General features: G+C 45.8%; 1 protein-coding gene across 2 annotated transcripts in view; it reads left to right on the top strand.

Annotated features, from left to right (window-relative positions):
- Positions 1-16,619, top strand: part of KIF16B (kinesin family member 16B) — a 197,053-nt gene that overhangs the window by 133,217 nt on the left and 47,217 nt on the right. The window contains exons 22-23 of one of the 2 annotated variants that reach the window (XM_087818884.1): positions 95-145; positions 13,700-13,822. In XM_087818884.1, the coding sequence (XP_087675010.1) occupies positions 95-145; positions 13,700-13,822 (174 nt within the window). Of the gene's footprint in view, positions 1-94; positions 146-1,409; positions 4,002-13,699; positions 13,823-16,619 lie in introns of those variants that run through there. The other variant, XM_087818883.1, reaches the window with a different exon arrangement.

Genomic DNA, 16,619 nt, shown 5'->3' with positions numbered 1-16,619 from the left:
TTGCTCCCATAAATATTTCTAATCAAATCAGTTTTTTTCCTCCTCTATGAACACACTATAATTTAATACAGAGGGCTCTTTATTTTCTTTTCAGAATAATGAGAAGCTTCACAATGGTACCATTCAACGCAAGCTAAAATATGAGGTAGGTAATGACTTTTCAGATTGATAGGGTCTCCTTAAATTATGGCATGCTCATGTGATTAAATTTTCTTAATGTTTAGTTGCATAATTAGAATCTTGAAGTCCCAGGGAGATTAATGGCTAATGGGGAAGGCAAGCTATTATATGGACTAAAAATTAAATGGAATCCTGAAGGTTCAAAACCGCTCTGACTTTATTTGAATGGCATGTAGCTGGGGTGGAGGTGCTTTGCCCAGTTTTTCATTGGCAACAGTATCCTTTCCCTTGGTTTGCATTTAAAAGGCAGAATTATATAATCAGAATCAGATACGGGGTTTGGAAGTGAAACTGAGTACTTCTCGATATCTTAAAACCCTGCTTATTTCATAGACTGAGTTGGCAGTAGTACAAAGGAAATAAGTCTTGGTTGGTTAGCTTAGTTCTCTGTTGGATTGTCAAACCAAGGTGTATTGGGCATACGATTTGTAAGGGGTTTAGTTGTATTTTTCTCCACTGAGGGGCTTGTCCTTCCCATATATTCCTTAAAAGAAGAAAAAAAAAAGAAACAGAACTTGCTAGGTGATATAAATCTTCCAGACGGTGATCCTAAATTACTGAACAGAGAGTGAAAGGCGAAAGCCCGGGTGTTCCAGTCATCCAGTAATGGGCATCCGTCCCTTTCGCTGATAACCTTGTGAAGAGCAGGATGGTGCCTTTCATTTCTTTATATCCATGGTGCCTGGCCTCTCACGGTGCTGGTTTGTAGATATGGTAATAACAATCTATCCAGGGCAGATAAAATTAAGGAATCTCATGAAATGAACCAAGAGGCAAGAGAAATATGACTCAGGTTGGAATGCCTGTCAATTTCTTTTGGCCTCACTGTCTGATTTTCATTAAATATGGCCCGATTACTTTTACATTTTGGACATATGGTCATGGATTCATTTTTACAACTAAATTTGACCTTTGGAAAACTGACCCAAAGGACTTAGGATTTATTTTAGAGTGAATGAAATATTAGACCAAGAAATGGATACTGTAGATCAATTCCATACAAGGTACTTCTGTAAAATTACTCAGTAGCTTATTAGATATTCCATGTGTGAATCCAATCATATATTTTTAAATCATGTGTCAATCAATACGAATGGCTTCAGCTTTTGATTTAACCTCCAAATCAGTCCTCACAATGAAACCAATGACCGCAAGAGTGTTCATGGGAAAAAGAATCACAAAAGCTGCTACCACATCCCCATTTCAACTCTTTTTGACATCTTGAACAGAAAGGGCGTCTTGCCCCGCTGGTGCCCAAAGATGTCACTGACACTTTCAGCAGAGAGGAGAAGAGGGAAGTGGGTCAGAACAACCACCAGAGTGATCTCATGGCTTGGAGCCTCTCAGGCCCTGCACCTTCCTCTTCAGTATCAGGAGAGAGAACCCACCAGCCAAGGGATCAGCCCTCAGCACCTGAGATGCCACAGAACAGTGACTGCAAATGCCCTCCTCCTGAGCACACAGGTGGCTGTCGGTCAGAAGGCTTCAATCTATCTAAAACCTTTCTTACTGAAAACAACACCAGCAATGCAGACCATTTTTGGGTTAATTCAGAAAACATCACTGAGCTGATGACTCATAAAGGTGAACGCAGCTTGGGAATCGAGTCCACCTGGACTTTGCTGCAACATACAAGCCGAGAAGTGTCTGTGAACAGTGGGAACAAGCAGACCAGGCAGAGCAAGTTACTCTACTGTGTTCTCTCTGAAAGTGTTTCTAGTGAGGAGAATGCACCTGCCAGCATGTCGCAGTGGTCACCAGCCTCAGAGTTTTGCAGCGAGCAGCACACTGAGGAAGAGTTAGCTTCTCAAAAAGCTAGCCCTCCAGAGTCACTGATGAATATCAGGGCAGAAGGGAACAGTGGGCTGGGATATTTTTACCACAGGTTCTCGAACCTTTATAAAGATACGAGCAGTCACCTGCTGCAGGCTGGCACAAAGGCCATCAGCCAAGCTAGGAACGTGGGGAGCCTGTGGGACCCCAGCGGGCTCACCTCCCAAGTGGCAACACTCATCGGAAGACTGCCACTGGTGAAGCACTTGCCCCTGCACCTGCCCCTGCCCCTGCCCCTGCAGTCACACCAGGCACCCTCAGAGTCTCATTCTTTTCCTGCCCAAGGTCAGGTTGGTGGCAGCGAGGAGGCCGGGGCCCCCGGGCCAGCGGAGAGCGGGGCTCCTTACCGAGCGCCAGGCCTCTCGGCCTCCCAGGCGCCAGGCTCCTCGCCGAGCTCAGTTGTCCGCCTGGAACTTGGAGGGGCCGGAAGGATCCCCGCGTTTAAGCAGACGCTTGTGCAGTTCCCAGATCAGATGCTGAAACTTCAGGAGCTCCCTGTAGAAGACTTTCTTGAGCACGTGGCTTGCCTCCCACCAGAACTTTTGGCCGACACGCCTGAAGTCAGAGGCGTTTACTGGCTCGCTGTTGCCAACTGCGCACAGCCCGACCCCCGGCCAGCGTGCTTGCTCCTGCTCCCTTCAGCTTTGTGTGCTCTGGTTCTGTCAGATACCCCCCCGGGCCCCATGGGCATTTTTCACACTCTGCCTCTCTCTGGACTCCGGGAGATTCAAATCGGCTTCGGTGGGCAGAGCATTCGATTCCTGGGCTCCTCAGAGAGTCTCCTGCTCACTGTCTTTGGTTACAACAAACACCTCTGTCAGCAAATATGCCGCGACCTCCTGCGTGTCCTGGTGCCCGAGTCCGAGGCTGCTGCTTGCACAAGCCATCCTTTGCTCCAGCAAGATCTGGTCCAGCTGTCCCTTGATTGGAAAGCAGAAACCTCTGACTTAGTTTTGTCGAATGGAGTCCGGCTGTCATCCAGATTCCAGAACACCATGGTTGACCTGATTTACTTTCTCCACGGAAACATGCAAGTCAGCATCCCCTCTCTGGCAGAGGTTCAGCTACTGCTCTACACGACCGTCCGGGCTGAGGACGGTTCTGGCCAAGACCCGTGTCAGTCCCTGGCCCTGCTGAACACGCACATCGCCCTCGTGAGACAGGATCCAGTCTTCTACCCGCACGTTCAGTCTCTGAACTCACCTCCTCCACGAACACAGTTTGATGTCCTCAGATTTCGTGCTCTGAGTGAATTCAGGTGCATTGTTGTTCCAGAGAAGGAGGCATTGCCAGCAGTACAGCTGGTCTTCTGTCAAAAGCGGAAACTTCCGTCCGATTCAAGAAATAGTCTCTCTGAGCCCTCGAAAGACACCCGGAGCATCCAGCTGCTCACCAGCCAGTCGTGTCTTCAGGGCAGTCGGCACGGGGCCCCCGAGGTCTGGAAGCTGACCCTCAACTCGCAGGATGAGGCTCTGTGGCTGATCTCACATTTGACAAGGCTCTAGGGGGAGACCTGGGAAAACACTCTGCGTATTCTTGGAGATCTGCAATAAAATGAACTTGAGGAAAGCCGCCAAGGACTACCAGTATCTCAGTGGAGCTAACTGATTTGAGACGGGACAAAGGCAGATGTCTGAAGTGAAGGGTCCCAATATATTAAATATCTGCAGTAAAACAAAAGCAGATCATGGCTGAGTGCTGATCGGATATCCGCATTGCCGCCTTCCTTCTTTTTCTTGAACCCCAGCCTTGTAAATTTGGGTCTGCCTCATTTTTTGTGAGGCCATGAAAGCCTTTCTGATGGTTTGGCTTCATGGTGACCCACAGCGTGGTGGTGTGGAGTCTCTCTTTGCCTGCCGGCCTCTGGCAGGCTAATTTGTGCAGCCTGCAAGGTGCCCAGCCTGGCAGTGACCTTCATGGGCCCCCCGTTTCCGCTGTGGTTAGGACAGCTCCGTAGCAGAGCCCGTTAGTGACGGCCCAGCGTCCCGAAGGCCCCGGGGGCTTCGCGCCCTCCCCTCACCGTCGTAGGTAGAATGCAGATGCTGCGAGCCCTGCGGCGTCTTCGCTTGGCTACCTGCCTCCCTCCTTTCTCCTCTCAGACTTTGTGACTGTCCCTTTCCAGCCTCTGTGATCTCAGCTCTTTACCTGTCGGTTTAGCTTTGCCTGCCGCCCCCCTGCAGCCTGCCCCGCATCCCGACCCTTTCTCTGGGCCTCGCATTTCACTCCTAGAGGCTGTCCACCGCCGTGTCTGCTCCTTTGCGCTGTCTTATCAGACACAGGCCCACTCAGGCGGCTTTCAGCCCCCCTCCCCGCTGTTCTCCCTCTCGCCCCTCACCTAACCCATCGCCCGTGGCCTCTGACCAGGCGCCGTGCTGGTCGGTGAGCTGGCCTCCCTTCTGACTTGAATTCATGCCCATGTTGGCCTCTGGTCTCTCCTCACGAAGTGCCATCCAGTTGTGAGTTGCCCTCCTCCTCTACAGAGGCTTAAAACCAGCCTCTTCAGAATTTCCCTGTCTCCTGTTTGACCCTTTTTGCCCACCTCTGTTGAACATTTCAATAAGGAATCCGGTGGCATGTTTTGTGTCTTTTTCATGATGTCATCTGACCCTGGGTTGCCCTGCCAGCGTGCTCCTGTGTCTCGGGTGTGTGTGTTCTACTAAATTAGCGAGCCTTAGAGGGAAGGGGGCTGATGCCTTCATTCCTCCATCCGCGCTGCTTCCCCTTCCAGCTGGGATCGTGCCCAGCTCACCGTAGCTGCTCATCGAGTGATGCACGCAGTTGAGTGAGCCAGCTGTTCCGTTAAGCCATTCATTTCATGGGGGGGTCCTTTTCTGTTCTGGTCAGATCTCTGGATAACGGGCAGTGACAATGTCGTATCCCGTCCCATTTCTGTTCCTGATTGATCATGGAGACAGTGTCAAAGCTTAACCCATCCAGAAACTTGCCATCTCTCTTTGGTGAAGGAAGGCTCTTCCCTCTTTGCCCAGGCAGAGCTAACAGTAGTGTGGTGATGGTCTTGGGTGGGGTGAGGGTGGGGGAAATTGGGGTTCATCTCTACTACTGTCAACAATAAAATAAAAAATTAATAAAAACCCCACAGTAGTCTTCTAATATCCTAATAATATGTCTCCTAATTTTTTTTCATATTTTTTACTTTTTTCAGCTAATGTACTTTCCATGACCTTTTTCTTCATATTGTCCCATTGAGTATTTTCTCTTCATGATCACAACAAGCTGAGAGAGTAGAATTTAAGAAGCCAGCACAGGGACGCTCTGGTGGGAAAGGAAACAATACATAAGTAGTACAAAATTTTAACAAGGAGTGATAAATATTTGACAGACTTACTTGTCCTCATAGGTTAAGACGCAGAACTCTCTCATGTGATAAATTACGGTCTTCAGCATTGCTCATGCATGGAGCATGCAGCAAATGCAAGCATTGCATAAAATCACCTTATTATAACTCCTCAGTCCGCTTCATGGTGCAAGCAGGCCACCATGAGGATTACATTCGGAGCCCACCACGTAAAAGAAGTAACCTCTGGCATTCAGATTCTGCATGTCACTTCTCTCACCTAAACACGCTTTTTACCTTGAGATCAAATATGGTTTTTGATACCAGAATTTGATTTACTGTCCATGGAGTGAGTGTTAAGGTTGTCGTAATGCCTATAGAAGCCAGTGGAATAGTGTCGGTGCCATTATCCACTGTGGCTTCCATCCCAGCAGCCTCCCTCTGGCTCCACTGGCTCATTTCTCGGGAATGGGAGTGCCCTCGGCACCACTGTAGTGGAGCGGGCATGAGAGTCTCAGCATCCAGCTTCATGCGACATCTCCATTGTAATGTGTTCCTGCATCAGGGGGAAAAAAGGTTCATACATACTTTATGTAGCATTTTGCTTTGTTGTAATAGAGGCATAAACATTTACAGTGTGGCTTGTTAATGCATTCAACACAAAACCTCTTTGAATACTTTTGAAACAGTGATTTCATCTGAATTTGATTAAAATCCATTTTGCTCACAGCTCCCTATTTTGCAGACTTGTGGTAAGATGAATTTATTTAGGCTTTGCTGAAAAACTTTTCAAAACAGGTTGTCTCCCTGTTCTCGTTACTTAAAAAAAATGTATGTGCATCCTTTGAAGAGAATACTTATGCCTTCCAGCAATAGTAATTATGGTAATTTTTGTCTTCATTCGTTTTCCTACATGATGTAATGTTTTGAATGATAAATAGATTAGAGCACTTTTATTAATGCTTCTTCAATGGTCAAGCAGTCTCACTGGTAGACCAGTTTTTAATGAGGTCATTTTAACTTACTTACACAGCCTCCAGTATGCATCTTGGACAGTTCTGCATCATTCCTTAAAATATATTTTGTAACAGATGTTACATCAGTCAGCTATTGCCAAACAACAAATATCCCCCCCAAATTTCAGCAACATACAAAAAAACCCCACCATTTTATTTCTCACTGATGGTTTACAAACAGGTTGAGGCGGCTCTGCTGTAAACTACAGGTCATCTGCAGTCAGCGAGGGTCGGTGTGCTCCACGTGTCGCATTGTGGGGCCTATGCTGAAGGGCCAGTGGCCATCACAATGATGACAGAAGAAGAAAAGGGCAACCATGCCTCATGTCTGCTAATGTCACATTGGCTAACACAAGTCACATGGCTGAGTCCAAAGTCAAGGAGAAGGCAATGCACTCCATTTACCAAGAAGCCGTGACATGACTAAGGCTACATACTACAAGAGAGAGAAAAACTGGGACCAGTACTTCAATCTACCACAGATGTACTATGTCAAGGTTCCCAAGGCTATTGAAGATAAAATTCACATAAAACTTTAGACTTTTTCCTAACAGAAGTAGTCAGTCACAGGAAGAACATAGGCTATACGACATTTAAAGTTAGCTAGTTCAACTTGCTTTCCAGTTCCGTCTTTGCTTGACCTTGCCATGGCTGGGCTGACCACTGTCTACCTCTGAAGCAGCTCATTTTTTGGGAACTGCTCTCATTGTTAGACTATTCTTTCCATAATCTTTCCTTATTGTGATGCCCATTTTCAGAATCTGTCTGTCCATGGCACTCATCTGTAGCAGAGCAGAGCAAGTCTGTTCCACAATCTACTGTATCACAGCCCATCAGAGGAGACAGTCATCTCTCTCTCCTCTCCTTTGACTTTACCTCCAACACCCGTCAGTCCCTCTGCTATTTCTTGCACAACACTTTCCAAGCCACCACCATCCAATCTCTTGTTCCTTAACCAGAGATTGCACCCTGGTAATTTTGTAAAGCCTTTATAAGGAATAGAGCTGAATAATCCAGTTTGTGGGAAGGAAAGACATTCATTATAAATCATTCCTCCTGCCTTTTTTTTTTTTTTCTTTAATATCTGGTTAAAATCTTTTGTTGCTGAAGATACAGTGGATTATAGCATTAATAGCCCCAAGCACCCTTTATATTGTGGTTGACAAGGTACAGTTCTTTCTCATGTATTGTTCCTGAGAGCTCACAGTGATTCTCCTGGGGTGGAGGAATTGTCATCATCAGTCTCAGTTTCATGTTTTGGAATTTAACTCAGAAAGGATCACGTGACAGGGAATTGGAACTCAAACCCAGACCTTCTCCAGAATATGTATGTTCTTTCCACAATGCCAACGTCACCTTCTAGTCACGGTGATTCTTGACATGGGGTACATTTTTTAATTGATTTTTAAAAATGAAAATGTACTAGGAATGAATATTTGGAAGAATTGTTGAGTTGATTCTTTTCTGACTTGTACGTTTTTCTCTTGGAATTTCTAGATGTTAAAGATTATTCTTTTCATGAGTTTTGGAGACTTTTTTTTCAAGAGTTGCCTTATAAGTTTCTTTGCAATTCCATACTTTCCTTGTATGGACGTCAGTCTTTTTTTAATTTTTTCCCCCCGGCTCTATACATTTTTAACTGCTATGGAAGAAAATCTGGATACAGTCATAACCTGGCTGTGATGATCTTGTGTGGTCAATGTTGTTTCTTAACTAGAAGGTTAAACAGTGTGCTCTACAGAAACCCAATGAAGAGAATCTCTACTCCCCACTGTCATTTCTTCTGCTTAAACTTCAGCCCAGGTTGAACCAAAACCAGGTCTCAGCAAAAACCAGTGAGCGCCACTGAGTGGGACTTTTCATGGTTAGTGGAAGACATTGTAGAACTGGAAGGGAGAACTCGATTTTCCTTCTACGGGTTCTAAACTCTGTAATCGTGTTTGGTGATTAGAGCCACATAGCAGTTGTCACCATGTTCTCAGTCTCTCTAGACCCATTAATTTAATCTTTTAAATTGTCTACTTAATGATGAGTTATCTGGAAATGATGACCATTAAAGGGACTGATCTTTGGTGATCTAGAGATAGATGGCGACATTTTTAATAGTTTCAAATAGAAACATTCATCAGATATCCAGTGTTTCCAAATCCTGAAACAGTGTTGACCAACTCAGATGTATATGGGTGGAATAACCTATTGTGGTAAGAATCATGAATTTGAAATGTTAGCCAAACCTTTTGGATTTACCCAAAGGCCACTAGGATAAAAAAGATATTCCACAAGCATCATTTTCTGGGTGATTTATCCTTAAAGATAAATATCAAAATTAAAGAAATACTCCTTATTTGAAAACCCTTATTTCTGTCTCCTGATGTATTTTGAACTCGCTTTAAAATAAATGAAGGTTAACATCACTTCCTCATGCCAGGCTGCCATCCAGGCCTCACTTGGCCGAGATTGGTCAGCGGTACCTGTAGCCTGTGTGGCCAGATGTCTTAGCAAAATCCAATTCAGCTGTATGGACTAAGCCTTCAGAGTAGCTTGGTGTTAGCACAGGTTCCTTCACGGCACAGGCAGGCTTCACCTCGGGGAGATAAATATAAATATCTTGGCCCCTTACCGTAATCATACTTTGCACCTGCTCACACAGGTCACCTTTATTTCCTGTTCCTTGTACCATGGCGTGTACTTGAGAATGTAACAGGTCCTTACCAGCCCTGCCCCAGGCCCTTTTCAAGCTGCTAGGGCATTGTACGTGCCTGATACGTAGTAGCCCTAATTAGAACTATTACTATTAAAAAGGGGGGATTAGAAATATGTGCTATGTTGGGGACAGAGAAGGGAGAATTAATAGCTTTGTTAGATCTGGTGAAAACCTGTGTTGTAGAAGCAAAGCTTGGATCTTTGGCTCTAAGCTATCAGACAACAGCCCTTAGGTCTGACATCGACATAGTCGGAGCATATACTGAATTCAGCCATCTGGTGCATAATTAGGGTGTTCAGGGAGAAATCTGGTGGCCCCCCCGGAGGACTGGTCCGTTCGGGCCCTCTGCACCGCCGACAGTGATCCCAGTGGATGCTAAAGCCCCTTGCTATTAACTTCCTGAACCTTCCCTCCCGAGGAGAGCGGGCAGGAAGATTCTAATCTGGGTATTACAATGTAGGCTGTGTTCTGCCTGCTGCCTTCCTCTGAGGACCCGACTATAGTGTTTCCCCAACAACTGAAAAATAGCGTATTTGTGGGCACAGAGCATTACTTCATTGAAAGCTTCTGAAAAACATTTCCTTTTATCTTAAAAGATATTTCTTATGTATAGAAATGTAACCCAAGTCATTACTTATGTGCTTTCCCTTGACCTTTTACCTCTCAATAGCTCCACAGTTCATTTAAAATCCCTTTAAGTGTCCCCGCCAGCTCTGCTGTAAGAAGTGCTCTGACACACAGCCTTTCATGTCCCTCTGATGTGTCACCAGCTTCCCTTCCAAGTCTAGCAATCTTCCTTGCTACATGTAGAGAAACTGTGGCTGATTCCAAAATAAATAATTACATAGAAGTTTAAAAGCTCCTTTAAATAATGGGATAAAATATGATACTGCGCACTTACTCGTCTCGTATGAAACTCAAGATAGTCAAGATATAGCCACTTCCAAATAAAAAAATAAATTTGGGGGACAGTTAGGTGAGCTTTCCCTCCTGCATTCAGGAAAAGGTCAGGAACCTTTCACACTATATCCTGAGACTTCTGCATTTCTCATGCCATTCACTCAGAAAGTAATTTCTAAAACTTACGCTGCAGCAGTGATTAGATGGCGACATGTACTCCTTTGACTTTTCTTCTGTTTATACTTTTGCTCTGATGCCATCAGAGTTCTAGCTTTATTCTCTAGTTATTCAGTTATTCAGTTCTGCAGTTTTTCTTTTCTCTACACTTAATATTGTTACTTTGGAATCAGTGAGGTCAAAGCAAACTGTGACCCCTGGCGAGAGCAGAGGCTGCTAACAGTATTTTTAGTCTCCAATGTGTGCCATCAAGAAGAGAGTAACAGGGCTTTGTCACACCTCCCTGTCTGGCCCCAACTGGCAGCATCTCTTGTAGCCCATCTAGAACCATTTCCTCAGCTACTCGTGCAAGTGCTGGTATGCAAAGGGCCATCTCATCCTAGGTTCAGGAGAACTGCATGAATATGATAAGATCCACTTTTGATCACTGGTCCCTACTTAATTCATACACCCAGTTATCCAAGGCAGGGATTTTTTTCTAGTCCATCACCTTACCCACTTGGCCACAACTACAAAGGATTTTTTCTTTAAAGGATCTATCAGCCTGAGCTTCAAACAATTTTCTTTTCATTAGGGATTGATTTTGCAATTATATATTCTTAGAAACCGAGAACTTTCTAGTCTTGAGAGGCGTATATGGTAACACAGTCTTATCTCACTTTGAAAGTTGACTTATAAAAAGAGAAAGTTAAGGTGGCACTTACTAACCTTAGAATGAAACCCATCTAGAGTGGGAAAACCAAATCTTTGTTCAAAACAATGTAATTGAAAAAAATTAAAGACTTAGAAATCCCAGATTCTTTGTAAGTTACTTTGTGCTCCCAGGACCTGGCCCTGTGTGTGGCACGTAGTTGGTGCTCAATAAAAGACACGAGTGTTGATCGTGTGTCCTAGGGGTGCCTATAAGAAAAGGCATTTAGAAAGCTGAAGTGAGGTCTCCATTGCTTGGTTAACAGTACACCTGGGCCGTTTTGACTGCAGTTCTTCCTCAGCAGAATCCACGACCTTTGGATCGCAATGTACCGATTCATAGCCTTTCTCCCTCAGCGCCCCGTCACAGCTCTGTCCCCTGCTGTGATGAGCAGCGGACTGTCAGCATCTGCCTCAGGGGAAGCGCCACGGGCGGCTCGGCCTCTTCAGAGCTGGGATCCTGCAGTGTCGCTGGGGTTTGGAGAATATGCACTTTCCATAGACGCAGGGACACTGAGGGGCCGAGGGGCTGGGAGAGTGTAACTCGGAGACCTCGCCCTCGGGTGGCATCTGGTTTGGGGTCTCTCTTTCTTGCTCTGAGGTTTTGAAGCCAGCTGATCGCTTCCGGGCAGCAGGTCCCGGTAGATGTTCAGCGCCAGGTGTGTTACCCTTGTCCATAGTGTCATGCGCACCTTAAAGCGCATGTAATACACTGTTGCTAGCAGAGCGAAGGGAAAATACCGAATTGCCTTTCTCCCTTCCCGTCTTCTCACCTGTTAGGAAGAGAGCCCGTGACTGTGCAAAGGTGGCTCTTCCTGCGGCAGCTGCGGTGCTGGCCCCCAGGTTCCTCTAAGGCAGAGCATGTGGTCCCCAGGTCTCAAGTTGCTAGCTGCTGCTTAAAATCCCTTCAGCAGCATTCCCTTTTGCCAAAGTCGTTCCAGTCTACCGTGTGCTCCCTGCCCCCAGCCCAGCCCCCGGCACACACACACACACACACACACTCTCGCGTGCACACACACGAGTTGAGTTGCCAAGTGACTGTGTCTGATTTCAAAGAGAGATTATGTTCCTACTTGACATACACAGTTATTAAGCGTGACACAGAAGGTTTCAGGGCTTAGGCCGCCGAGCTGGAACTTCGTGGGTAAACCATCATTTGTACGTCAGAAACATTTCTTAACATCAGATGTGTTCTTTGAAAGGAAATAAAACCACCAAATTATTTCTCTGCCTTTTCACACTTTTAAATAGAAAAACGTATTTCACGTTTCAGGAAATGTCTCCACTTAAAAGTAATTTGGAAACATACTCTCAGGGAATTGAAAGGTTTTGGGCACCCACGTGTTGAGAAACTCGGTTTTGAAGAATTTCCACTAGGGTTTTTGACATCTGGGACAACCGGAGAGGTGCGCCACTGGGATAAAATTAAAGGTTCTTGTTTGTGCGGCCAGCCACGCAGGGAAAAGTAAGGTGCTCTGAAAGGCCAAGGTAACGTCATGTGTTGCCCAAATCTTTACACCGTCTGCGAGGTGAAAGCAATAATCTGATGAGACGAAGCTTAGCCCTGTATCATACAGGAATCAGAGCTCTCTCCCTGTCTCTCTCTCTCTCTCTCTCTCTCTCTCTCTCTCTCTCTCTCTCTCACACACACACACACACACACACTGAGTTAGGTGGGACCCTCCGTGTCACACCTGGCTGAGGGTCCAATGAGCCAGGACCCCTCTCTCTCTGAGAGAAAGGGAGCAAATTGCCCACTGTTTTCTTCTTAGTCACAGTGGCTTACGCTGCATAACTATGGAGTTTTCATCTTAAATTCTGAGCATATTGAAGTGTTCCTTAGCCCAGCTTATCTGAGGCAGATGAAATTGTAAAGCTTCACTGTAGGAATATGGCACAGAGGTGACATAGCTGAGCTTTAGGTTATCCCCAGTTCAAATTTGCCCCTACCGCTTACCTCAGTCAGGTTGCTGAACTCTCAGTCTTGGGCCCTCGTCTGATAAATAGGATTAACAAAGGTTAATGCCTCATAGGGTGCTGCCAGGGTCAAGTGCAGCGATGCATATAAACTATTAAGTGCAGTTCTTGGTATATAATAGGTATTCAATAAATGCAACTCTAAGTGTGATTATAATTGTTTTATTTCTGCTATTGCTTAAAAAAATCATATTTTCTAATGTTTTCTAAAGTTCCAGGTTAGTACAGATGATAAGGATTATTCAGAGGTTTCCTCCCATTCACACCCATGAGGACTCATTTGGAAGATTTATTTTTTTCATAATGCCTGTTCCTCCAACCCTTCTGGCATCCCACCATCCAGACCATACATATGGGTCAGGGCCAAGGAGGTTATTAATCAAATGGAGCCTGAAGGAAGTGCTTGGGATTTGTTTTAACTGTGGTTTAAAGAGCTTTCCATGCTACACTGGCTTGTAAAAATGCCTGCATGTTAAAAATGAAGTAAATTTGAGTAAAATCTCCCAACTTCTGGAGCATTGTATACCACAGTCAGAGGGTCTGTGAAGAAAAAAGAAGGCAGGTGATAAGACTTTTCCGAGAGGAATCTGGCTTAGACCAATTTTTTTTTTAAAGTCGGGACATGTAATCTGTCCCTGTCTTCATTTGTTCTTATAAATGGGGAGGAACTTCAAAGCCAAGCAACATTTTGAAGTGCTCTTGCCCTGCCTTTGGGGAACAGTGCACCTAAAGAACTGGTCTTTGGTTGTGAGAGAGACTTAGCATTTTCCTTTCAAAGGCAGACATCATTTTTCTAAATGAATTCTACTGGTTTGATGCTCTTTTCTCTAGTTGAAACACATTTCCTCCTGCCTGCCCAGGCAGGGTATTTGCAGTTGAGTGATCTTGGTTCTCTTTGTTCCCCCATCTCTGATGTGCCTTTGATAGCGGATGGTTTCTCGGTCTTTGCGAGCAAATCCAGATGACCTGAAGGACCCAATTAAAATCAGCATCCCACGCTATGTTCTCTGCGGGCAAGGAAAGGACGAGCACTTTGAGTTTGAGGTCAAGGTAAGTGCCCCTTCTTTGCTGGAGGCTTGAGGCCAAGGCAGTGCGTTTCTCTGTCTTTTTTGTAAAAGGAGAGGAAGCTACCTGTGCAAATCTTGTTTTGTAAGATATCGGTCACGCCCTTCTTTAAACCAGCGTGTGAAAGCCCTCACTGCGTAGCGCACGGAGAGAGGTTGTCCTGTGGAAGGTAGTGGCCGTTGGGGGGTCAGGCACACATGGAAGTTGCTGTCACTCCCCAGCCCCACAGGCAGGGTGACCAGCCATCCCGGGGGGCCCCGGATTTTCCTGCATTCAGCACTGGAAGCCCATGCCCTGGGAAACCCTGTGTGCCAGGCAAACCAGGACAGCTGGTCACCCTGCCCAGGGGTTTAGGCTCAATCTTCTTAACTATAAAAATGGGAATAATAATATTTATGTCACAGGGATACTAATGCATATAAAGCACTGAGTCTCGTGTCTGGCATGTGATAAACAATTATAGCTATTGCTATTGTTATTACTGCTGTTTTTATTGTTTTTATTATTACTGATTAGGAAACTTTCCTAATCTGTTTTAGGCATTATTTTATTTATACAACTTTTCAGGAAGAGATGTGCCTATTTCCTTATAGCATACTTTGAGAAATAATGACTTCATCTTTTTCCTAATTTATTTCCATTGACTCATAACAAACACTTCATTAATATTGTTGGCCACCATCCCCTCCTCAAGGAATTAATGATTAATCACATTTCCTCATTTTCAAGGATAGACGAGGGTATTGATGTAATGACATTCACCAAAGTCACAGGCACATGGCTGCGTGAAGGTGTTCTCAGAGGTGGTCTTGGTCGGATCAACACCAGACTGGGGACCTGGGTGCTAGCTTCTTTAGGCCCTGGTCCTGCTGCAGTTTGCTGAGCGACCCTGAGTGTTTCACCCCCTCTGAGCCTCAGTTTCCTCATGGGTAAAATGAGGAAATTGGATAATACCTCTGCTTTCCAAATTTCTTCTTAGCTGAGCCCTCTGTGGAGCAGCTATTGGTGGAGCGTGGCAGGGGAGGAGCCTGAAGCCAGCCCTCCCCACTGCCCTGCTCCAGTGCACCTGCCTCCAGAACCCCTAGGTGACCCCCCCGCCTTTAGACACTACATCCTTCCAGTCCTGGAGAAAGTGCAGGTAACTGCTGTTATCCTGTGTCCTTGATCCAGCACCTCCCCCCCCCCCCCCCCGATTTACAGCCTCGCTTCTGCTCAGTTCCTCTTTCAGCCATTTGAAACTGTGTGTATGTGTGTGTATGCAGAGTTCCTGTTGTGTATGCATGTACTGCTCTATGCATATATGAAAATAATTTCTGAAGCTGTGTTTGTATTATATCCATATTTCTAAGTAGAGGGTAAAGACTGGCTTTTACTAGCTCAACATGTGAATTCTCCAAAACAGAGCTCACAGCACTGGAAGACATGTGTCTATTCCCCTTCCTGCCCAGTCCCTTCCCCCAGCAATCTGCAGGGGTGGCTTTCTGGGGAGTGTAAAGCTACACCTTCCAGTGCATCCCAATAGCACATAGTCCCTTCTGGGACTGTGTCTGTATTTGCCTCCGAAGATGTATGTCCTGCCAGCCGATGTCAGAGGCAGGCTGGGAAGCTGAGGCCGTGCCAGTCTGTCTGCTCTCTGAGAAGAGCATGTTCTGTGCTGAATATCATTGAATGTCCCCCCTGGTCAGCAGAATGCACCTGGACAATACATGTTGCACCAAATGGCAGGTAGCACCGCCAGCTGGCTTACAGCAGTCATTTTAACACTCCCGCTCCAAGTGCTTTTCGGTGATTGGTATGTGAAATCAATTAGACCACATTACACTTGCCATTTCCAGTTACTGGGACCAGAGTGGGTAGAATTTAATTTTTAAATTCCATTTCAGCATGATCCAAAACACCGGCCTAGGAACTCAGTGGTTAAGGCTAATGAAGGATGTCATACTCTTGTTATAGAAATAAGCTGATGTTTCCAGCATTGTTTTAAAGTCCCTGCCTTTTAATTTACATATCAACATGGTAAAATAAGGAAACAAGCCAACACTGGTGTTTTTTTAAAAATATTTTGTTTCCTGAGTTTTTATTCCTGTAAAAACTGAAAGTAATCTTTCAAGGTTGTCTTCCGGTTCCCTTCCTGGAGTGGTGACCTCTGCTCTAGCCTCTCCCCCCCATCCCACCACGGGGTTCACTCCACACGCTGACCAGAGCTCCCCACTCTACCTCGAATACATGACATCCAAACCCACCTGCTCCTAATTCTAACCATGCGACCGTTGTTGAAGGTGCCATAGTGACAGTCTCCTCTTGCCCCAAAATGCCACCTCGTTTGGCTGTAAGTCCTGGTCAGCGGCCTGAAGAGAAGGGGAGAAGCAGAGACAGCAAGGATGAGGAGTGACAGCAGGAAAGCAGAACCTAGAGGAGGTTTCCAGCACAGGCTTCCCGTCCTTTCACGGGGGTTTAGACACGTGGCGAGCCCTCCCTTCTAAACCCATTATTGCGGCCCTGGCGCCGGGGAGACGCTGGGCCCTCTCAGAGCTGCTGGGCCTGCCCAACAGAGCAGCCCCTGGAGGTGAGATGCTGTGAATTGTAAACTTCAAATTTTGGTATCTTGCTTTTCTAACTGAAGGACCAAATGACAGGGATGGTGCTACTGGGTCTGGTGGCACTTCTTAAGGCAGTGGGAGCAAACTGGTGGTGAGTATTGTTGATTATTAGGCCTGAACAGGTGTTTAAAATTTGAAGAAGTTGTCAACATTTAAAACTTGGGAGGTTTGGCATGGAAATC

Source organism: Miniopterus natalensis, chromosome 7, assembly GCF_054644295.1.
Source record: "Miniopterus natalensis isolate mMinNat1 chromosome 7, mMinNat1.hap1, whole genome shotgun sequence".
NCBI classification, from domain to species: domain Eukaryota; kingdom Metazoa; phylum Chordata; class Mammalia; order Chiroptera; family Miniopteridae; genus Miniopterus; species Miniopterus natalensis.
The sequence above is the reverse complement of the archived record's forward strand: the minus strand, read 5'-3'. Positions and strand labels throughout refer to the sequence as shown.